General features: G+C 46.9%; 1 protein-coding gene across 1 annotated transcript in view; it reads left to right on the top strand.

Annotated features, from left to right (window-relative positions):
- The window catches only part of LOC119390645 (clathrin heavy chain 1), a 53,175-nt gene extending 29,873 nt beyond the window's left edge, over positions 1-23,302 (top strand). Inside the window, exons 8-11 of the mRNA XM_037658253.2 lie at positions 1,195-2,136; positions 8,327-8,962; positions 18,733-18,808; positions 21,780-23,302. Of these exons, the coding sequence (XP_037514181.1) occupies positions 1,195-2,136; positions 8,327-8,962; positions 18,733-18,808; positions 21,780-21,889 (1,764 nt within the window). The 3' untranslated portion in view covers positions 21,890-23,302. The remainder of the gene's footprint in view (positions 1-1,194; positions 2,137-8,326; positions 8,963-18,732; positions 18,809-21,779) is intronic.
- The last annotated feature ends 912 nt before the right edge of the window (positions 23,303-24,214 follow it).

Below are 24,214 nucleotides of genomic sequence, written 5' to 3'. Positions count from 1 at the left end.
TGAGGTGAAGCATATTGAAAATCTAGGGACCACTTCCAAACGGACTTTGTCTCATGGCCAAGTTCGACCGTAACGGAGCTTGAAAGGCAGCTTTGCCGCAATACGAGAGTAATGTGGTGAAGCATATTGAAAATCTGAAGGGGTCACTTTCAACCGGACGTTGACTGCATTTGTCTTTGGGAAGTTCGAATAGTTCGAATAGTAAAATTTCAGTGCGAATCGAATCGAATAGCAAACACTATTCGAAAAATATTCGAAATTTCGAATATTCGCACACCCCTACTTTTGACATGTTAAGAGCTTGGCCAATTACCTTTATCATACCACATTTGCATATTTAGAAAGGTCAGATGTTTTGTTCAGGCATTCAATGCATCTCTCAATAATACGGTTAAAAGCTCATCCATTCACTGTAATTCTGGAAACAGTCTGTTTTGCTCTCCGATAAGTGTCTTATAAAGGGGTTCAGCTGTTCTGGTGCCCACCTGTGAACAGCTGAAATCGCACCACTTTGAGCACTATATGGGCCAGTATCAAGCAGATACCTTTTGAGAAACTAGAAACCTGATAGGCGTCAGTTTTTGCAAGTGCAGCTGGCTAAAACCACCTGTGCGACAAAACTGAACTTACTGACGCATGTGGAAGTGATAGTTGCTCAAACAAACCTTAGAATGGAGATAGAGGCTAAATGCTAGAGGTCCATGTACTTAGATTTAAGTGTACGTCAAAAAGCCCCTCACGTTGTATATGGGCTAAGTATGGCAACGTTTAAAACCTACCATTATTTTGCCGCTTATAACTTGCACTTTGCTACTATTGAACCAGTAGAAGGATACTGAAAATTAGAGTAATCAGTGCAGTAAAATCTGCAATAAACTAAGAGCTAAGAAGGAAGGTGTGAAACCTTTCAGTTAGCTATTGATTGCGAAAAATGTGCTTGCTTTTGGTTGTCTGCAGTAAAAGATGTGCTTCCATGTTGTAAACGATAGTTCTTTTTCTACAATCTTATTCACTGTTGTTCCAAGTCCTTGAAAGCCTCTAAATTTTTTTTCTTCACATTTGCTATGAACCACAAGTACCTGTGCTGTAATGATTTGCTGCTGTCACTTGTGGACTGAAGCCTCCAGAAGGTTGTCCCGGTGCAGCGTGTCGTCCATGAATGTACATGTGACCAATTGCCCGTTCTCCCCGCAGGTGCTGATCGAGCACATCCAGAACCTGGACCGGGCGTACGAGTTTGCCGAGCGGTGCAACGAGCCCGGTGTCTGGAGCCAGCTGGCCCGTGCCCAGCTTAGCCAAGGCATGGTCAAGGAGGCCATCGACTCGTTCATCAAGGCGGGAGACCACACCGCCTACCTGGACGTGGTGCAGACTGCCCACAAGACGGGCTCGTGGGAGGACCTGGTGCGGTACCTGCAGATGGCGCGCAAGAAGGGGCGGGAGTCGTACGTCGAGTCTGAGCTGATCTACGCGTACGCCAAGACCAACCGTCTGGCCGACCTGGAGGAGTTTGTGTCGGGCCCCAACCACGCGGACGTGCAGCGCATCGGCGACCGTTGCTTCGAAGACGGCCTGTACGAGCCGGCCAAGCTCCTGTACAACAACGTGTCCAACTTTGCCCGCCTGGCCATCACCTTGGTGCACCTGAAGGAGTTCCAGGGTGCCGTGGACTCGGCGCGCAAGGCCAACTCGACGCGCACCTGGAAGGAGGTGTGCTTTGCATGCGTGGACAGCGAGGAGTTTCGGCTGGCTCAGATGTGCGGCCTGCACATCGTGGTGCACGCCGACGAGCTCGAGGACCTCATCAACTACTACCAGGACAGGGGTTACTTCGAGGAGCTCATCTCTCTGCTGGAGGCCGCTCTGGGGCTAGAACGTGCCCACATGGGCATGTTCACCGAGCTGGCCATACTCTACTCCAAGTACAAGCCCGGCAAGATGCGCGAGCACCTAGAGCTCTTCTGGTCACGCGTCAACATTCCCAAGGTGCTGCGAGCCGCAGAGCAGGCGCACCTGTGGGCCGAACTGGTGTTCCTCTACGACAAGTACGAGGAGTTCGACAATGCTGTGGTCACCATGATGCAGCACCCGACGGAAGCCTGGCGGGAGGCACACTTCAAGGAAATCATCACCAAGGTGCTGTGTCCTCCAGACTTTACTGTTTAGTGGTCTTGCCAGTCGTGCATTAGCTGTAATTAATGTGCAAGGTAAATCTAATGTGAATTAAGGTTAATTAATTTGAATTAGTGTTAATTAATGGTAAATCAAATGTTCACAAAGGAATTAAAGGTTTATCTAATGTGAAGTAACATTTCGGTGACCAAGTCTCAGCATGTAGAACCAGTTGTGATGTCTGATAGTAGTTAGTGCAATCGACTGAGAATGTCAAAGCAATTTAAGGAGCAGCTTCTGCAAGCATACATTTTCAGATGTGGCCTCCTTTGTATTAGCTAAAGGAACTGTAGATTTTTTTGAAAGAGTGCCTGCTTTCCTGCCCTTACACATAAGCACCTAGGCGAGGCATTAGTGCTATGTCTGTCTTTTACATTTCGAATGCAGTAGACTCCCGTTAATAAGATGAACTCGAAGGGACCGTGGTCATCTGTTCGGCTTATCAGAAGTGCCCCGAAAAAGACTTGCTAACATGCCAAGTGAATCCAAATGTTAGTTGAAAACACTGACTGGTCACAAAAGGAAGCAGTGGCCTGGGGGTCCCAGTTGTAAATTCCCGAACTCTTTTTGTTGCTTTCTTTGCTGATAAAGCCGGCACCTCTCCCACCCACAGGCTGAGGGTAAGAGGGATACCGGAAGCGTTTTATTATTTTTTTTTTGCTTTTTTGCTTTTTCTCGGTCACCTGAATGCCCCACTAAGACTGCAGTATTCGTTTCGCAGAATCGCCAGCGTTGTCGATCACCGCGAAAGTTCGTCTTAACAGAAGCATACAGTTGGGCGGTTCCTCTTAAGCGAATTTTTTTTTGCATTGAGTCTATGGGAAACCAAACAAACGGTTCTCTGTTGTTCGGCATAAGCAAGAATTCATCTTAATGGGAGTTTACTGTGTGTTCGCTTGACCTACAGCTCATACTCGTAGACCACCCCACGTGTCATTGTTATACAGTCACCTACTGTTTAGTCGGACTCGGCGGGAACCACCAAAAAGTTGGAATAATTGAGTCTGAAAGAAAATATTCACCAGAAGAAAAAGCATCTTTATTGGCCCAGTGGCCGGAAAAACTTGTCAATGTACGTCTGCACACAAGCACGCTCACGTACGACCAATCAGCCTGTATTTCAGCTAGTGCTTGGCCGTTGCTGTGGGTCAACAGTAGTACTGATGTACTCCAGCGTGACGTCGGCGCGCACGCGTCACGGCGACGTTACGGCGGCAAAAAACAGCCCTCTATAGTCCGGCGTCGGCTGACCGCCGATGCGGCCGACGGCTGCTGGCGCGCAGCCGCGCCAGACTTTCAACCTGCTTTGCGGCCTGTTTCGTCGGTTCCCGACAGGTGGTGTGGCACGTTCTTCGCTTTACTGCACATGCGCTCCTCTACATGTGATCGCACCGGTGCATTGGAGCCGGCTCGACTGTAGCGAAGACCGATTTGCGCCTGGCGTAGCGTCGTCGGCTTGGCGTGACGAAACTCAACGTCCTCGCTCGTGTCGGAGGTTGGAGTATAACAGAGCCCTTACGGCCTGCGCTAAATTCGAATTTGATAACTGTGGTGTGGGCGGCGCGTCATTGGAGTCGCTGTCTACCTGCACTGGTTCGAGGACCTGACGGATGATATCGTCCAACTCTGCGAAAACTCCCGAGCAACATTGGACTGAGGTCTGCTGCCTTCCACCTGGCGAATATTGGCTGCTTTTTTCGCCAGCATCGGTGTCCCGTAATTGCCACGTTTCTTCATGAGTACCGGCGTCGCAGATGGAACTGGTGGCATCATAGCCATTTCAGCAGATCGTGCCTTGCACGCCAAGCAACAAACGAGAGCGAGACACAAAGCGCGAGACGCAGATCAGGCCTAGCTGGAGAAACAACTGAAAACGCAAACCCTTGAGCCAAAATGGGAACGAAGTCGGGATAGTTTGTGCTGCTGTGCTTGTGATGTGGTCAGTGTCGTACCAGCTGGTCGTACGCGCGGTCGTTCTCAAACACCGCACTGAGCAGACTCTGAGCGTGGCTTGGCCTGGCCTGCAGTTTGGCCATGGGACTGGCTAAAGCCAAAAAGCGACCATTGTGTGTAGCCAACATAGCCTTTGAGATCAGCAATTGGAATTTCTGCGTGGATTTTTACACTGGCACGACCTCCAGCCATAGTCATTGCAACCTTTCAGTGCTGGCAACCTAGCAAAAATATTGTAAACATCGGTGACAGCTTCTCATGGCGTTCGATGTTGCACTCAATCAGCCAGCCGGAGTCCGGAAAATCGAACAGTGCACTGTAGGGTGTCCGAATTTCCAGTCGAAAGTTTACATTACTTCAATGGGACAAGTGGCAGTGCAGCGAAGGTGTCCGAATAAACGATAGTGTCCGAATTTTCAGCGTCCAAATAAACGGTCGGCAACTGTATATATTTTATGCATTTGTACATGGGTCATATTCTGAGACGATCGCCAAAGGTGATATAATAAAGGCTTGCTAATTCGACACTCGTGAATTCGTAAAATCTGATAATTTGGACGTGTTCTCTAGTCCCGGCCAGCATATGCATTGTTTAATGGTATCAAACTCTCCTTAATTCAGTGATATTTGGGCGCAACCTGGTTGATTCAGATGATACTGGGAGTGCAAGTGTGAATTGCAGCAAATGTGTGACACAGACAAACGAAAATGACTTCTGCAGAGCGCTGGAACGACCGCGGGCTTTCGGAAAGGTGTGGTTGCCATCCACCATTGCATCGTTAGTATGTAATATGGCGTGGGTTCAAAGCACATTTCTGATTAAGATGGGGGTCTTGACCTGCGTTCACATTGTGGATGAATTCCAAAATGACAAATTGCAGCATTTGCTCTATTCTTATCCAAAATAATGACTGGATTTGCGTATTCTTCAAGAAAACGAAAGTGCAATGATGTAATAGACATATATTTGGCATTCGGTTATATCGGACAGTTTTTCCGGTCCCATGAAATCTGAATTTATGAGCTTTAACTGTATCGTCAAATTGTTGCCTTACATGCGCACTGATTGGCTATTGACACCGAAAAGTTTGTCACCATGTAGTATTTCCAGCAATGCCTGGAATAAGTAAACGCACCTTTTCACCATCGCTTGGTGGTAAAGTCTAGCATTTCAGTCATACAGACAGTAGCTTCTAGTTATTGGTCCTTGGTGGATGTGCACATATTTTACGCTGAAGCTTTCAGCAAGCATTACCTTGGGGTGTTTTCAGTGATCGTTGTCTTGCAAGAGCATGGTTTTGCAGGAGCATGGTTTAACGTGGCAGCTGCTTGCGTGGTCTATCACATGCCGGCTAGACAGGCACGTAGCCAGGATTTTTTTTGGGGGGGGGGGGGGGCAAGGCCTAATTATTCGAAAGAAAGTCTTTTCATGGCAAAAAGAAAAAAAATTGCCCGGGAACATAAAAGGCTGGACGATTTCGGGGGGGGGGGGGGCGCCCCCCCCCCCCTTGCCTACGTGCCTGCGGCTAGATATTGCGATGCTCATACGATGTCTACGTGGTGGCACACCACAGCTGAACTCTCTGTACGCCGTTTTTAACTCAACAAAAATACATTCCAAACAAGCTTGCATTCTTTAAAAATTTAAGTGCACTTCAGTTGCACAAGAGACGCTGAAAGCACTTATATCACTTGTACAGTAGAACCTCGTTGATACGTGTACGAAAAAAAACGCGGAAATAAACGTACGATCCGGAAAAACGTACGATCTGAATTCAGTAAAAATTGAGGCTGACAAGCCCATATTGAGGTGCAAGGGCGAAAAACATTTCTCAAAAAAAAAAAAAACATGGGGGGGGGGGACTCTTCGATTTTCGAACTCCTGGCATCTCGCTAGCAGCCAGAGGTCAGCCAGCTAGTTGCGGTCCTGGCTGGAAATAACGTCGTGGTCACGTGTGTTGAAATCCCCAGACAACCCGAATATTGCAAAGTCTAACTCTGGGACAACCAGCGTAAACGTAAAGAAACTCTACCGCTGTGTCAGCAGACGAATTTTTGCGCCGCATGAGCGTCGGTTCTTTCTGCATTGCCACTTGGAAATCTGGGGCTAGGTTTGCCGAAGAGTGGAAGTGGTATTCTCGAGCATACTCTTTTGGGATGCGATCACGTACGGTCGCAAGATTACGTGCGACTCGCCCCGTCTGTGAAGAAAACTGCAGCCCCGTTAAAGGCTTAACAAGCCCAACTCTTCGCAGTGCGCGTAACAATCGCGGTACAACACAATATGCGAAATCTCACGAAAGTTATAAGCGTCCCCGAAAGCGACAGCTGCTCGCAGCTATCGCATACTACGTCGCACACTCGCGCTGATCAGTTTGCGTTCTGTCTTAACTTGAGGCATGCGCTAATATGTTCGCCGCTACTCGTAATCGCACCATCTTGCATGGCGGAACGCACTTTAATAGATAACGCCCGCCGTAATGGCAGCTGAAGGTGAAGTCCCCAAGCGCTCGCATTGTGATCAGTCATCCTCACAAAGATGGCGGCAAGCGTGCATCGTCTCATTTTGGCGTCCGATGACCAGAAACCTCCCAGATATCTTCCAGAACATCTTTTTTCTGGCAGCGTCTGACGACCCGCTGGTAGGCAGAATTGTCCAGCCAGAGAAAAACGAACGCTGGCTGGAATCGCGATGGGCGGAACAACCCGAAAACGAACGCGCTCCGGGAGAAAAGTGTGGGGGAAATTATCGGCCATATTCATTGGGCGCAATGGCAGCGTTGCTATGGTTACGTGTCGCGCAGTGTTGTGCAGCGGCGACATGTGCGTCTCGCTAGGTCTTGTACCGAACTGTGGCGGACTGGAGGAACGACAGCCTCCATACTTTGGGCCGCATTGTTAGTTCCCCCGGCTGTTGTTGTAGCCATGGGGTCTGAACAAAAGTGTGTGGAACGAGTGTGCATCTATGTACCGTGCTACGGATAAAGGATTTGCAATGCTCAGCAAAATCGTGCCAAGTGCTGCAGAAAAGACTTTTTTTAAAAGCCGTTTGAAGATTTTGACGGCCAGCGTCGTGCCCACCTTCGGGTCGGTGTGTGGTTGACAGAGAGCGGCGATCGAGCAATTCGGAGAAGAAGCGGAGGGGACTACTGAGCAAAGCAGAGAAAGCACAGAGGGGGGAAAGGCACTGCAGAGAAGCCGCAGTTGCTGCGTGGCGGCTGTCTGCCACTTTGCGCTTCACGAGCACACGAGAGGGCCCTTTTTTGCACACCTGAATGAGCTTCTGACTACAAAACGTACCATACGACCGCAGTTTTCCGCGGTGCTGAACGTTGCTGCCGAATAGTATTTTCCGGGAACGTATCAACCGGAACGTATTACACACAGCTGTATTGGGTTATTTTTAATTTTCGTGATTTCGAGCGTATGAGCTGGGAAATTGTACTAAGCGGGAACGTATCAACGAGGTTCTGCTGTATTTCAAGTCCTGACCTGGCCTAGCCACTGTGTAGAGGCTGGTACACTTAAAAACTCCACACTTGTATCACCAACTGCCAGTGCAACGATGACATCATGGGCAAGTAGGACAGCCAAGTAGTTGATTCATTCATTGAACACTTTAGATTACACGTCCCACAGGGCGACACTGTCACCTTTCGCAGCGTTGCCTTTTGCGATCGTCTTAGAATATGGCTCCCTGCAATTGCATTTAGGCTTAGAATAAGAGCTGAGCCAGTTGGTAAATATCCATCCTAAAAGACGAGGCGTGCAAAAATGGACACAAGAACGAAGTCAAGTAGGCATTTGTGGTGTCTTGACTTGTTTCTTGTGTCAGTGTTTGCACGCCCTGCTTTGAGAATGACTTTAGGCCTATATACAGCCATGTTACATTCATTGTATTCAATTTGTAATGTTTAACTAAACATTTAGTTGACAATTTTTGGCCTAGTGCCGTTGTGCCACCAAACACCATCACATCAGATACCCTTGTAAACAGAAGTATGTGACACTCGAAGGGTCCAAGAAATATTTTCAAAGCTTTTGGATAAAACTTGAGCAGGGATGAGTGCTTAAATGCTGTTATGGTAGTGTCATTTGAAGCGGACCATGCATTAGATACAATTATGTAAAACGGAATTATTTATAGGTGGCAACCTTGTTGCCAGTAAGTGGACCAATTTGTTTCATCCCGGCCTCGCAGGTTGCGAACATCGAGCTCTACTATCGGGCTGTGCAATTTTACCTGGACCACAAACCTATGCTGCTTAACGACCTGCTGCTGGTACTGGCACCCCGCATGGACCACACGCGTGCCGTGGGCCACTTCAGTCGAGTGGGGCACTTGCCCCTGGTCAAGCCATACCTGCGGTCGGTGCAGAGCCTCAACAACAAGGCTGTCAACGAGGCCCTCAACGGCCTGCTGATCGAGGAGGAAGACTTCCAGGGTCTGCGCACCTCCATCGACGCCTTCGACAACTTCGACAACATTGCCCTGGCACAGCGGCTGGAGCGGCACGACCTGGTCGAGTTCAGACGCCTGGCCGCTTATCTGTACAAGGGCAATAACCGCTGGAAGCAGTCGGTGGAACTGTGCAAGAAGGATCGCCTGTTCCGGGACGCGATGGAGTATGCGGCAGAGTCCAAGAATGCCGAGACGGCCGAGGAGCTGCTGAGTTGGTTCCTGGACGAGAAGAACTACGAGTGCTTTGGTGCCTGTCTGTTCCAGTGCTACGACCTGCTGCACCCCGACGTCATCCTCGAGCTTGCATGGAAGCACAACATCATGGACTTTGCCATGCCCTACTTTGTGCAGGTCATGCGTGAATACATCACCAAGGTACGTTGTGCTAAGCCTGCAAGTGTTGCTGTTCTCTTTCGTTCACCGCTTGAAGCAAACTGAAACAAACAGTACTGTCTCTTTGCACTCGTGTTAGTTGCAGCCTCAGAGAGCTTCTAATGAAGCCTTATGTTTGCCAGTGTTGGTGTTTCACGTCCTAAAAAGATTGCAGATTGGTAACCATTCATTGTCATACACAAGTGATAGGACTCTAAAGCTTAGTAACTCTGAAGTACTTCCACGAATATATTAAGCATTCATAATTGCAGGAAAGGTAGTTTATTATACATACAGGCCAAATATGTGTTCTTTTTCAAAATTAGTTTATAGCAATTTTTTCATTTTTAAAGACAGCATCCCCACCTAAAAAGACCGACAGCCAATTTTTACGGTACCTGTTTTCTTTAGTGCAAGGGTCTCAAGCTCACCTCAGCTAATGGGCCGCAGTCACAAAAATTTACTCGCGCAGGTGCCAGTATAGTGACAATGGTAGAAGCGTGCGGGGGGAATAAGTTGCACAAAAAGTCGGCTAACATTGCCATTTAATGGGGCTTTCCCATATCTTGTATATGAGTCATTTCTGAAGAGAACTTGGCGCCATGATTTGAATAACATATCTATAACCATCCAAAATGACTAAAATCTCGACGCCGATTCTGAAATAGAGCTTTAGTTCACGGTATGTATCAATACATGGTGACTGCAGGGGGTTGCCTCACAACAAAATGCTTTAGACCAGTCATGCCTGTGTAGCTCATGTACTTGCTAAGAAAATAAAAAATAAAACAGGATGAAGACAGTCATGGCCGCGCGCCGCTAACAAGAGGTTCCTATTCCACATGTTTGAGACCCCTGCTTTAGTGCAATGGAAAGGTTGCCACTCAGTGTCTAATCACTGAATAATTACACTAAAATGCCGTGGAACATTTATCTGAATTTTTCAATCTGCGGAGACTGTGAAGTCGAACATAGAACACGTGCTGCAAACAGTGGAAAGGGAGTGTGGCAGTGGTTTGGGTTTGTGCACTATGGTTTGCTGCACATGTGTGCTCTCTGCACGCATGTGCAACAGCTCCACACGTTCCACTAGTTGCTGTGAAGGCAGCACCGCTTCTTACAGTCAACTCCTTTTACTTCATAAGCAGCACAGAATAGAGCGGGGATGGATAGCAATACTCCAATTTTGACCACTAATTGTGGTGTGCATAAAAGCATCAAACTACATGCAGCAAATAGAACAAATCCATAGTGCAGCATGAAGGCTCTTCCTCTAGGCTGCGTAACATGCCCGTTTTGTGACTTTTAAATGCGATTTAAAAATATTGACCTACGGATTGCAAAAAGGATGCTTGAATCTGTCACTAAAATTCAGCCTTCTTATTTCCACCAGCATCTAATCACCTGTTCTGGCCAGTTGTAGGTCAGTTTAAGCGATTCTGTCATACACTGTTATGACAGGAAAGGCCTGTTTTTCTGCCGCACAATAGTCGTCGATCTCGTATACTGTCCTTCAGTTATCGCCGTACACTCGGTACTTCCCAGTCATGAACGGCATGCTGCTATCAGTGTGACATAGCATTCTTGATGGAAAAGGAGCGAGCGTACAGTTTTCAAGAAAGGAAACTCAAGCAAGACAGATGTTGTTCTTGTGTGGCAGAAAGGAGCCCCAAATGCTCTCACTTGCCCTAGAGTGTGGCTGTTGGAATTTGGTGTGGGCAGTTTTTGGGGCATTAAAGTGAGCACGGGCAAGCAAGAGCAGCATGCAGTGTCGCCAGTGTGGCAGCTTAGGGACTGTAGTTTTCTTAATCAAATTCGGCTGCAGTGTTACCATGAAACCTCGATATATTGAAATGTGTGGGGATAGCAAATAGTTTGATAGAGGCAAAATTTTATATATAATGTTTATAAAAAAGCTTATCAAACTCTTACACAAATACCGTATATACTCGTGTAAGGGCCGCACTTTTTTTTTCGAAATTTTTGCTTGGTGCAGCCCTTACACGAATCAGGCCGATGACAGCTCACCAAAGGTGTGTACTGTTTCCGCGACAGTAGCAGAGTGTAAGAGTCGCAAATGACATTCCAGGAATGTTTTTATTACAATTCCATTTCGCTATCGCTGTCCACGTTCTCGGAAGAGCTCGCCTCGTACGACGTACGGCGGAAGTTTTCTGCCGTCTGCCATGATGCACAGCATCACAGTGCATCTTTGACGTTCTGCGCCGGTCATGTGCACAGACACACTTTTCACACCTTTTAAATCTACCGTGGTGCTTTCTGGTGCATCGAACCACACAGAGTCTGGTCCGCATTCCCAATTTGGGAGAGGTCGTACTCATGCTCCCTCCTGAGACCATTTACAAAGCGATGGAACTTAATCACATGGCTTTCGTACTCGCTTGGAAGCCTTTGACAAAGCGTTGTTCAGCGGCAAATGGAGAGCTGGTTATGGTTCATAAACCGCGTAGCCCACCCCCGACTTGTCTTGAATTGTGCCTGGGGTATTTCCATGCGGCGAGCGATGGCCAGGGCTTTCACGCGGATCATGTCAGTTGAGACGGCGTAGCCGTCCCTTCGAGTGTCTATGACATATTTGACAAGTTCGCGTTCGAGTTCCGGGTGCTTGCACTTCTTTCCACGAAATGCCTTTCGGCTCCTGTTGGTAGCGGCGAGGGCATCTTTCTGTTTCATCCAGTAACGCACGCGCTTCTCATCGACATCAAATTTGCGTCCAGCTTCTCGCTTGCCGTGCTCCTCGGCGTATTCAATCACTTGCAGTTTAAAGGCTGCAGTGAAAGATATCAAGTGCCGGCCCATCGTCCCTCACCTGCGATGGCTCAAACAGGGCTCAATACAGTCAAACCTCGTTACAATGAACACCACATTAACGAACATTTCAAATTAACGAACTTTCAAGAAATCCCGTGCCGACTGCTTATAGTTTCAATGTAAAAATATTTCGCTACTACGAACTCCAGAATAACGAACATTTCAGAATAACGATCGTTATTTAATTTCCGTGTAATCTTAACACCTCGGTACTACGAACTTATATCCGGAAATGCGAGGATTCTTAGATTTCAGTGTAGCAGACGACGCAGCGCGAAGAGCGGACGCCCTCCCGTAAAAACCTGAGATGGTGCGGGAGGAGAAAGACGCGGGCGGAGAACTTTTTTTTTTCCTCCGTTGCGGAGGCGACAGCGCAACAGGTTTTGTAAAGGCCCAGCCGCATGCATTGCACGCGACTTTCGAGCGGAGGCGACTGCGACAAACGGGCTCCGTCGCGCTATCGTGACGGGAGCACCCACATGTTCGCGACAAAGTGTCACGGTTGCTCGATTGAAAACTATTGCGTGCACGCAGGCAAATTACGAAAAAAGAATTACAGAGTAGATGAATGACAACATGCCAAATTTATTATTGTCTTGTTTGAGATAAGGATGCCATAAAAGGTTTTCGTGACTTTCTTTTTTTGCAATCTTATGTTTAACCGCGGCAGTAGTATCTGCTGTGATCCCATGGGGCGCCCGCAAGCGTACGCTGCCTACGCAACGTCGCACTTTGCAAACTGTGTTATGTTGGGGTTAGTCCACGAGGCGCATCTCGACAACGTTTCCTCTTGCTGTCATAGAACGTTTAAGAAAAGCCGCAGCGCCTCACATCAGTGCTTCGCACGGAGAAGGGCTACCTCACACGACGACGATGTTGACATTGCAGCAAGCTACCACCGAAACATCAAAACGAACCGTCGATCAAAATGGGGCTGTAAGAAGGTAGTCGTGAGATGGGGCTGTAAAGAAGGTAGTCTATAACTTGCATTCCTTGAAGTATGCGCCGATTGGAAGCATCACGAGCAAATTGCAACCGAAGCGAGGGTCAGAGATGCTGCCATGTTGCCGGATATCGTCACGCTCACTTCCGGCCGACAAGCGATGTTTTCTGGCTTTCCAGAAACCTGCGACGCGACAAGCGACGGCGATGGATGGCCCTCCGCGACAGCAAATCCTGTCGGCCGTCGCTCAAAACTCGCGTGCATGCAGTTGGGCCTTAAAGGATTGCAGCGATGACATGGACGACGATGTCACGGTAGCACCCGAAGATCGCGACGAGTCCGTGTCGGCCACAGATGTGTTGGACTACTTGAGGAAACTCCGCATATTCATAGAAAAAATCGGAACAGCGACCGAAGCGGCGCATAAAAATGCGGACGGTCTAGAATCGTTCGTGACGCAGAGTTTGTGCTGCACCAGTCAAAAAACGATATTTAAAATAAACGTGCCTTGTCTAACGTTCACGTGTGCATTGTTGTGAGAAACGAGTTCAAGGACTTACTGTTGCAGAGGTAGGACGTTTGCGTTACTGAAATTCTATTGTTATGGTAAATTTTTGGGCTTTCACTATAACGACCTTTCATAATAACGAACATTTTTCCGCGGTTTCCTGAAGTTCGTTATACCGAGATTTCACTGTACTACAGACAAAGTGACGCCGACAACACCGATTTGAAGAAACACTGCCAAGCTACCCACACGATGCCTACGATGCGCCACACAAAGCAATAATGGCGCCGTCGAGGTCGACGGAAGCGGAAAAGCTGGCAGTGCCATCTAGCTGCAATTTAACTACTTTTCTGGCGGGACTTTCTTTCGAAATTTTTTTTTCGAAATTCCCCCTCCAAAGTAGGGGTGGGCCCTTACACAAGTATATACGGAAAGTGAACCATTCATGGTGCAGTGAACACTCACTTGAAGATTAATATTGTCAGAAGTAGCACAACGAAACAGCACAGTGGAAAGGAATATACAAACACAGATGCAAACTGACAACTGATTTTATTGAAGGCAGATCCACAGGTTTATAAAATTCCTCATTCTAACTAAGTCAGCGGGACGGCGAAAATTATAAGTGGTATTTTGATATATTCGACCACGTGAGAAAAGCTAAAGCAGTCGAGCTTTAATTGCTTTACAACTGCGAGGAAGTCAAAACACAACGTATAACCTTATCAGGTGCAAAAAAAAGCACTCTGAATAACACAATCACATGGCCAGTCACACAGCGCACCCCATGGAATGCTACAGTGCAAGTCAGCCCGCGGTCTTTTGGCCATTTTTTGGCATCCAAGAGACCGCAGTTTTCGAGTGTCACAGAGCACCAGGAAAACTTTTATTTTGCATAGATTCTATCACATGGGACACAAGCTATGCGACTGCGACGGAAGTTAACAGTGCGGGCGCTCTGCACCATGGAATTTAACAGCTCCTGTTCGCTCCCCAGTACAGTCGCCGACCAATTTTCTGGACCTGGCGTGGACTTGAAAATAGTCCGAAAAACGAACAGTCCAAAAAAGTAAAGACATGAAAATGAAGTTTACTTGGATTAGAGACGCCTAAAAGAATCTCGAATAATGCCCTGTTTCATGCTACGCTATGGGACGAGCAGATTTGGTTGTATTTGGGGCTACACTAATGTCGCCAGCACGTTGGTGATTGCTGCCGCCGACCATTGCGGGCGGCACACTTGGTGGCTCCATGGCACCAAGCAAACAAAATTTGACGCCAGTCACTAGAAGATGCACGCAATGTCTCATTGGGTTGGTGGTATTTAACAACGCGGTCTGGGGTTCCTTAACCTGCACTGACATCGCACAGTACGCGAACCTCCAGCATTTCGCCTCCATCTCTGAAACGTGACCGCAGCGATCGAACCTGCATGTTTCTGTAGCCGTGCACCGTAACCACTGAGCAACTGCAATGGCACAGATCATGTGACGTGCACAACACCTCAAAAACACTTTACACACCACTAACACAACCACGTGTGGAATGACAACTGGAAAAACTAATGCACAAGAAAAGCCCTAACAGTGTATTAACGACGATGATAAGGCTGACTGAAAAAAAGTTGATAGAGCATTTTTGCCAGCCAAGGAAAAGTGGGCATGGCCTCGTAATCTGGAAGATTGTGTGTGCTCCCATTCTTGGAGGTAACACAACAGGCCACTGGAATCCAAACTAGGCCAAGCCAGTGTGAAAATCCAGCATGGCGGCTTTCAAAATCGAGCGGCGCGGCTCAAAACGAGCGATTTAGTCCGAACAATCAAACTCTAGAGCATACATTCGTAAAAAAAAGTCTGTCTCGAAAATGTGCTAGTGCTATGGGAACCTTAATAGTGCATTTATGAAGGCCGAAATATCTGTCAAGTTTGGGTTCCGAAAAATCCATCGGCGATAGTAAACAGCTGGGAGCACTCTACACGCTTGGTACCCGTTACTAGGCTCTCTTGGGTCTGCTACTTTTGTGGCCTGTTCTGTGCCTGCGTGAGGCGGCTGTGGCATTGACACTGCATGCGCAAAAGGCTCGCCACTTCATTCTAAATGGGTCAAGCTCTTCGTGCACTTCGAGTAATGCAGCTTAATATGCACACGTTCGGGTCAGGTCTGAAAGAAATTTCTAATAAAGCGATATTTCGAGCAAAGCGATTTTGTTATAACAAGGGATTACTGTATATCCATAAGCTGTGCAGGTGCACGGTTACACTGAACAGTGGAGATGATCAAACATGAAGTTATGAAACCAGCGACAAATTTCAGTTCAGCATTGTACTGCGCAATCGATGTCGCTTACACACTTCTTACCTACTTTCCTGATTTAAAAAATATGCAACGTTTCAAGAGCTGTGTTCTGCTTACTTCGGCCTAGGATTTTTGCACACCGATGACGTGATTCACAATAAAGGCATGCCATGCAGTAGTCAATAAGATGACTGCTCTCCTTATTAGTGAGATTTTTTTCCCTATTCCTTTCTGTTCTGCTGTTTCGTTGCGCTACTTACAGTATTACTGTCCGAACACCAACTCGCCCAACATTCAACTCTTATACTCGCTTGAAGCTTCAAAGTATTTATTGCTTTGAATGTTAAGAATTGCAGCAGTGTAGCATACAGTTATTGGCTACCATGTGCTTAAAACCATGGTTTCAATAGCATTTATGAACCCAAACAAATGACAAAGTGAAGCAGCTAACTGCAATGAAACCTAGTTGATACATGCCCACCTTAAACGTACTGTTAGAAGTGTAGTTGCAATGAATCCCAGTTTCATAGAGCTTTTATCCGCTGATCGCTTAAGCCATAGTGGCTCATCCCATGCCTACCGGTTAGTGTGCACTCTGCTTACCGCGATAACTGTTTGTGGCATAAGTTACCTTTGCCACTAAAGTCGCCGACACCACAAGGTGCCGCAAAAGGCTTTGTCTTTTCAAGAACTGCAGAGGCTGGTCAATGATCCAGACTTTCTTGCAATTGTGGATAAGCATTGGAAAAGAACCAAGGCAATATGGCAGCCACCGATGAACATTCCAGTATGACTTATCGCCAACAATCCTATCACAATAAGCATCTTTAGCCGTCTGTACAGCCATGCATCTGGCATAGAGCGATTCTAAGCGTACTGCAAGCTTTTAATAGGCAACAGCCTTAGCGTCGTGGAACGCCTCGTTGTGCCATAGCGCATTCAAGTGCGTATCGTTTTGTAGAAATGAAAGCAGCTCGCTGGTAAGTTGAGTGTCATGCGTGGCGAGAAACCTTGCTGCACTGAAACTATCACACCAAACGTGCACTGACTGTTTTGCGAGTGTACTGTACACTTTTATTAGGCAACAACCCAAACATGCTTCCATCCGCTGCCGCCTCAATTGCAGAGATGCAGAGTGAGCATCGCTTGCAGGAAGCTCGTCGTTGCCACATTGACCACATCTGTGGATGGTCGCGAGTGAAACTGTTTGAAGAAGACACCCACAGCAAACGCACATGTATGGTACATCAAGCAGCCCAGCAGTCGCGGCATGAGCCGAGTATGCAACGCATGCAACTGGTGTAGGACAACTGGCCCCATGTGGCAGGCACTACTGCGTTTCAATGAACGGTGTCCGTTTGCACTCCAGTAGCAGATTGTGGTACAGAATTGCACACATGCATCACGGAAAGTTGTTACATGTGTCCATATGTTCTGTTGCTGTGTCAGCCGCGGGTTCGGTACCATGTCATAGCTTCAAAATTCTCGTCATCGCCACTGCGCCATCGGATCATCGTGCGAGAGGGCCAGAATCGTTTCTGCTGTTTGGCAGAAAGGAAGACAAGGCTTTGTAGTGGGTACTTTTGGTGATATTTGCTGTGGCGCTGTAATTCTTTGTTTGTGGCAGTGGTGCACATCAGGAGATGCAAATTTGAATTTGGTGGTTCATGTTTACTACAGCATAGTCTGCCGTTATGCCACATTTCCAGCCAGCACATATTAACAAGGTTTAACTGTATACATTTACGATGACAACTGTCTTTGCTAACTGCACAGAGTGTATATCACCACACAAATTATAAAGATTAGGAACGGACACCACCACAGAAAACTAAACACGAAAGGCACCTCAGCATGTGCATATGAACATCTACAACCTTTGAGATGCAGTGTAGTTTGCAGTCATGTGTTCTTGCTGTTCTTGTAGTCTTCACAAGACACAAGAAGAAAAAAAAAAGAAATAAAAACTAAACTTCTAATGTTCATCACCTCTAGTAATTGCATCATCTCGGAACAGGCTTCAGAAGATAACATCGGACATTGTGACAACCGGTCAGTGTGTCAAATGCAATGAGTTATCAAAATAAAGACGGTGAGACTGTATGCTGCTACGTTCAGATGGTGCCTTCGGCGCTATATATGCAGGCATGCACCCTAGTGCGCAACTGTCGGGAGTGCCAACTGCGGCACCACAATATTTTAGGGTTTTGCGGGAAAGCCTATAGATTGTCACTGGAGAGCAAGCAGTTGAGAAGTATGGGAGCTATTAATATGCACTAGTAGCCTAGTGTGTACAATTCAGGAACACCCACTGCATCAATCCTATAGTATTCAGGTGTGTTGCGGGAAAGCCTAGCACCTGTCAACGATGCGCATGTGCTCTAGGGCGTGATCTTGTGCATATTCTATGATAGATTGTTATACCTTGCTTTACAGGATTGGTCTAGTTCACTGTAGCTGAGGCTCACAGGTATACATTGAACGTTGGAAAAGACAATGCTGTCAATCATTTTATAGTCTGCTAGCAAAGAACGGGCACAGAACAGATGAACAGATGGAGACACCGTTCCATCCAATGGAACGAATATAGAATGGTCTCCAGACAACTTGGATTGGATCAAAATGTAACTGCTCTAGTTAGAGAAGTGAATTAGCCTGCTTTGTGTCTGGGTTAATCCAATCTCGCGCCATCAGATTGCGAAATTGGCCACCACCACGTACAATCTTGTGAAGTTGCAACACCACCTAGCGCCTTAAGACTTTAACACAAATAGTCATCCTGCTCTCAGATTTCAAGCTTTGAAAAACAGTGCCTGAAATAATGATATTCAGTCATTGTAATTCTGTATTTCTTCATGCGTTCAAAACATTTCTGAATTCATTATATGGTCCCCCAGCAGGTGGTCAAAGCGTGACTTTCTTCCGGGGTGCTTCCCTTTCACTGATTGGCTGTTTACTCCCTCGCGTGATGCATTCCATTCTGTGATGGAATTATAGATCGTGCCCCTGGAGAGGCAGTTCGGTATATCCATTTGATATCTGGCCCAGTTTGAAATGGGAAATATGCGTGCGATTTCAGAGGTGACATGGAAAGGGTTCTATATAGGCAATAATTGAATATAATGATGCAGAATAAATATGGTGTGTACGTGGCATGACTGCAAAGAGTAAATGCGTATGCTTTGTGTGCTGCAGGTTGACAAGCTAGAAGAGAACGAGAACCAGAGGCTGGAAGAATCTGCACAGAATGAACAGAAGCCCCTTGTCTACGGTGAGCCTTTTCTGAACAAGTTGCTTTCAACATGTGGGTCTGGTGTGCTGCACTGAAAATGATGAAAGCAAAGCCTTTCATGTCACAAAACTGTAGGCCAAGGCATGCTGATTTATTCTTTCCTCGTTGTAAAGTGTGAATACAGTATAACCTCGTTACAGTGGATCTGCTTAAAACAGACATTCGGATACTACAGACCAATTTGCGGCGTTATGCCAACCTCTGTATCTGTTCTGTTGATTGAGCTTCATTTACAACGGATTCTGGTACAACGGACATTCGGATATAATTGTCTAAAGTGTCAGGCCAGCAAGGTGGTCAGGACCCCTTTACAACGGACTTTCTACCACGGACATTCCAAATTCAATAACTTCAGACTTCAAACATCGCTTGGCATACTTTCGGGATGGGAGCAGCGCACCAGATATTGATGTACAAAGGCCGCCGATCTCCCATCTGTCACTGATCAGTTATGCCTAGCCGCGGCAACAAAAAATCTGTGCGCAGTGTGCTTGGTCTTGCGTTTTGCGGCGCCGACGCGCGAATATGCTAGCCGCCGCCACCACTGCTTCGAGCAGTCACTGCACGGTGAGCTCGGCCGGGGGATACGCATGAAGCATAAATTGCCCATCCGCGGTTCCGAGGAGCCTGTGGGCGATGTGATTTGTTGCTTGCGACGGAGCACATTGCGGCTTCTTCGCTTTCGCATGTGCCCTAGCGTGGTGTTCTTGCCCGCCAAGTTCGGATTCGTCTCATATGTGGGCGTAGTTAGGCCTAGCCACGACTTCAAGCAGAAAGCTCGGCTGCGACGTGCATCGCTGCGTTGCCCAATGTTTCTAAGTATGTCATGCTCGATCACGAGTACAAACAGTTGTCCCCAGATGGTCTTCGTCACGAGGTCTGAAGTGCTGATGAGCAGAACCTCTAACCGCAGTTCCAACGAGTCAATGCTATTACAGTCAGTCCGAGATGCATGTCTGCGATGTTCGTGATTGAGTGCGGCACGATATTGTAATCCAACGATTGAGCTTCCGCTTCAGGCAGCCAAAGTAAAGTGTAATTATATTCTAAATGATCGTCGACCCATGAGCACAGAACGCGTCGCTAAGTAGCATAATTTTCGTCAGCCGTGAGCTCGCAACGCACAAGCAACAGACTACGCTCTCCTGGAGCAACCATCGGTCCAATGGCGAGACGAGCTGGAGCAACATGGCAGAAGCAGCCAATCGAAGGCCTCGAAACGAACGTCAAACGTTTGCTTTTTGTCCGCTTGTTTCTGAATGGAGGATCTAGCTGAAGCGGGAATTTGAATACGGAAAAATGCTCTTTCCGACGAGCCCAGAATGGTGGCGCCCGGTTGCGCCATCGCGGAGCTATAATTTTTTGGAAAACGCAGTTTTTTACATTTCTGCATTAATTTTCGCCACCTCGGCAAGCGCAACAAATTTTTTACAGCACTTCCATGTGGTTTTCAGTGAAGATATTTTGGAATCGAATAGAAAAGGGGCTACAGAAACTGAAAACGCGACTTTCAGAAAATTGTTTTTTTTTTTTTGTTATTTTCTGCGGTAAGAAAGTCGCGTCCCCCATTAAGAATTCATCCGTTCTTTGACCACGTTTGTGACTTCCAATTATCTCCGGTTATAACAGACCCCATTCAGTGTTTACATAAGTCTGTTGTAACAGAACTTCAATTTTACATACTCCCTTTACAACAGACCAACAGAATATAAAGGTCGGTTTTAATGAGGTTATACTGTATTGAATTTTTTTTAGCGCATAACCAAAAAAACCATGGCTGATCCATCTGTCATCGGAATCGGTATAACACGAAAGTAAAATGTCTTGACAGACGTAGTGTAGTGTTTGTTGTGTATTGTTTCGCCCCGAGGGCGAAGGAATGAACGCTATAGCAACAAGTTGTAATGTCATGCGAAGAACTGCAAGCTGCTCAAAATTTGCAACGCACTGCTCAAGCAGAAAGGACGCACGGAAGGAACATACACATGATGAGCGCGAACTAACAACTATCACAGCTCGACAGTTAAAGTGCACTGGTCAAATACAGAGGAGAACGCACGAAACGAACGCACAAGTATACCAAGGATGAGCGCCAACTGTCACAGTTGTAACTTATTTGTTTGTGAGCAGCGCGCTCCTTTCGCAAAAGCAGCCGCTGCAGTGAGCGAAGTGATCCTCGTGCTCTCTAACTTCAACATAATCTTGCGGCGAGAGTGCAAGACGTACAAGATAAGCGCACGCGCACGAGCAACCGCGCCCTTCGAGCCATCTCGCTAGTGATGATGAAAACGTGCTGATGTACCACCGACCTCAGAGTACCGCCACCGGCAAATGGTGTATATAAATAGCACGCCGTTAGTATGATGAGGAACGTGCCTTCTGTGGTGGAGTCGTTTTGCGCTGCGCGCTGGGGATCGAGGGGTCGTAAGTTCGACTCCTGGTGGCGGAACTTGTAGTTTTTTCTTTGCCGTATGTTAGTCTTTATATTTTACGTCATATCCGTGACAGAAATGCGTCAGTGTAGCTGTGGTGGACCCCGGCATAAAACACTTTCGTGTTAAAAAGTGTCTGATGCAGTTAAACCTTGATATAATGAACTTCGTTCTGATGAAGTTCTTGATATAATGAAGTATTTAACTATACAAGTTCATTTCCATAGAACACAACGTATTTTTTATCCTGGTATGACACAGCGTGTTTATCCACAATTTCATAATGACTTTTCATTGCTGCCAGTAAGATCAATGTGTTCAAGTGGACCTTTTGCTTGTTCCAGGGGTAGAACAGTTGAGTTACACAAGGTAACTGTAAATGCGATTTTTCAAACTGCGCTTTTCGTTTGTCTTCTGTAAATTTCTGTCCCATCAGAGACTCTAGCTTGTTCATTGCACGGCATACGAGGCTGTGACAGTCGCATGCTTATCACGACACTCCGCTTCCTCTCTTGCAGCCCCGGAACCCCAGCTAATGTTGACAGCACCACCAGGCATGTTGGGTGCACCCGGTTACGCACCTCCCTATGGGGCACCCATGCCAGGCTACCAAGGCTACAGCATGTAGGCACACTTCCCCCCGACGACGACGATGGGTGGTTGAACAGACTGCTACTCGACGCATCCTGCCCCTTCGCGTTTGGCCTGACCTCTTCTGTCCCACAGAACCCTTAATTTTTTTTTTTACTCCACCTTAACTCCATTGTTGCAGAAGAGCCTTGGTGGGCCTTGCTCCCTGCGCTTAACTTTATTTTTTTTTCTTTGCCATTCATAGCTGCGTCTTTCAGTCTCGAGAAGTGCAGTAGAGCAACATTCCCCCCCACTGCTGTTTCACTGTTCCCCAGCCTGCTGGTTCAGGGCGCGCTGTGTGTCTGTCTTGTGCGTGAGACTTCCGTGTAACATGTACCGGGTACATATGCGTGCGTGTTAGTGTCTTGTTGCAAGGGGCATCCCTTCCTTTATTCTGCTGCTCTGGGTGTCTAGCCGAGTGGTATTTTTTTTTCTCCCTCTTGGCGCAGCCGAGCACTTCGCCACCTCCTTATCCGCGGTCCGTGTCTGTGTGTGCGCTCGTCATTGTCGCGTGCCTGAGGTGGAGCTACGTTTGCGAGTGGGGCTGGTTGTACAGTACTTTTGGGTGTGCTACCTTGTGTATTTTATTTCTTTAGTCCCGAGCCCACTTCGTATTTTTTTTTTCTCTCTAAGAGTGTCGAGTGGCTGGGAGACAGGACCAGTGTTAAATCTGCATTAGTGCTGATCAAAACGGGGCAGGCCATTCGCTTCCTGCCGACGCTCGCGAGAGCGATCGGACAGCAGTGGACTACTGGGAACGAACGGTGGACGAGGCCGAGGACTCTGCAAACAGGGGCAGCCACAGTTCCGCGTGGGGCCGGTTATGTGACAAGCTTCTTTTCTTCTTTTGTCTAACAAAATTGAGCGCTCTATTTATGTAAATGGTGTCCCTGCACTGCGCCCTCACCCGATGAACTGCAAGCTTACAGTGAGTGAAGAAGGTAGCGACTGTTCGCCGCAATTGGACTGCCAGCAGAAGTGCGGGCCGAACAGCGAGAGAGATCCTTTGACACGCGCGAGTGGGCTTTTCCCACGTGCAGGTGTGCTGCTAGAGCGGAGAGGAGTGCGAGGGGGATCGGTGTTGCCGCGAGCGGGAAGGAAGGCGCGGTGCACACTGGGTGCCACTTTCGTTGCTGGGACACGGCGATAAATGAATGTGCGCGTGCATCAAGTTTTCGTGCCCATTTTCTTGAGTGTCCATTTGTCTTTTTTTCATCTGGAAGCGAGAAAAAGAATGCGAAGCTGTGTTGTCCCTCTCTTTGTTCTTGTTTTTCTTCTTTTTTGCCTCACCCTGGAATGAGAGACTTGTTATATATACATTATACATATTATATATATATAGGAGAAGTTTAAAAAGAAATGTATGTAGTTTCTGAAGGAGAAATAAATTGCGTCCTCACATGCTCCAAGATTCTGGATCTCGTGGTTGTCTTCCTTGCTTGGCAAGCGCTAGTGATGTTATGCAGGTCATGTTATGCGGATCACTGAGGATTGCGCAGTTTATTGAGCCCCACGATTGTGCAGTTTCACTGATGAGAGCTTAAGGGGAGACACTCTGAAAACCGCTTGTCTCAATTTTTAGTATTTCTGGCTGAAATTTACACACAATATGTATTTTCGACTGCTGAAAACAAATATACAATTACTTTTTGTCTATCGTGCACGGATTGTAAGATATTGAGTGTTTCATACACTTGCATTCTGCCCAGACTTTTGACAGCTTTCTCACAAAATACCTTTATGAATTTGATATCGCTTCATCCTATAAAGACCAAAGAGTGCAACATAACCATAACTTAATTTTTAACTGTATCCATTCAAAAGTTATGGCCTTAACAAGTACACTAATGAGAAATCAGAAACTGTTGCTTAATTTTACTGCTAATTAAATCACAGTTATTAATAAAAATGTACCAATTTCTTGGTTTTCTTGCACTAATCAATGCATAAGCTTTCAAATACCGCAAAAATGATCAAAATCTGACTGCTACATCAAAAGATACTGTGGGCAACAGCCTATAATGTGATGAAAAATGTGGTTTTGAGAAAATGAGAAGTTTAGGAACATGGTGGGCACTTATTTTGAACTGGAAAAGGCCTGAATTGGTGTTCTTAGGATAGTAGAAGCCACCAGGAACATAGTCATCATTATTCTTCTTAGTATAGTTTCTTTTCACTCTGGTCTCGCTGGTGATATGCTGCATTCTTGCAGCTGTCGATATCACTTCCTCCCGAATGCACGAGCAATTCTGAACTTCTAACGACTGCCTACCAAATCACTGTCATCAATTGGGCATCTCCGCAAAATGGCGGACAATGTGAT

Source organism: Rhipicephalus sanguineus, chromosome 4 (assembly GCF_013339695.2).
Source record: "Rhipicephalus sanguineus isolate Rsan-2018 chromosome 4, BIME_Rsan_1.4, whole genome shotgun sequence".
Lineage (NCBI taxonomy): Eukaryota > Metazoa > Arthropoda > Arachnida > Ixodida > Ixodidae > Rhipicephalus > Rhipicephalus sanguineus.
The sequence above is the reverse complement of the archived record's forward strand: the minus strand, read 5'-3'. Positions and strand labels throughout refer to the sequence as shown.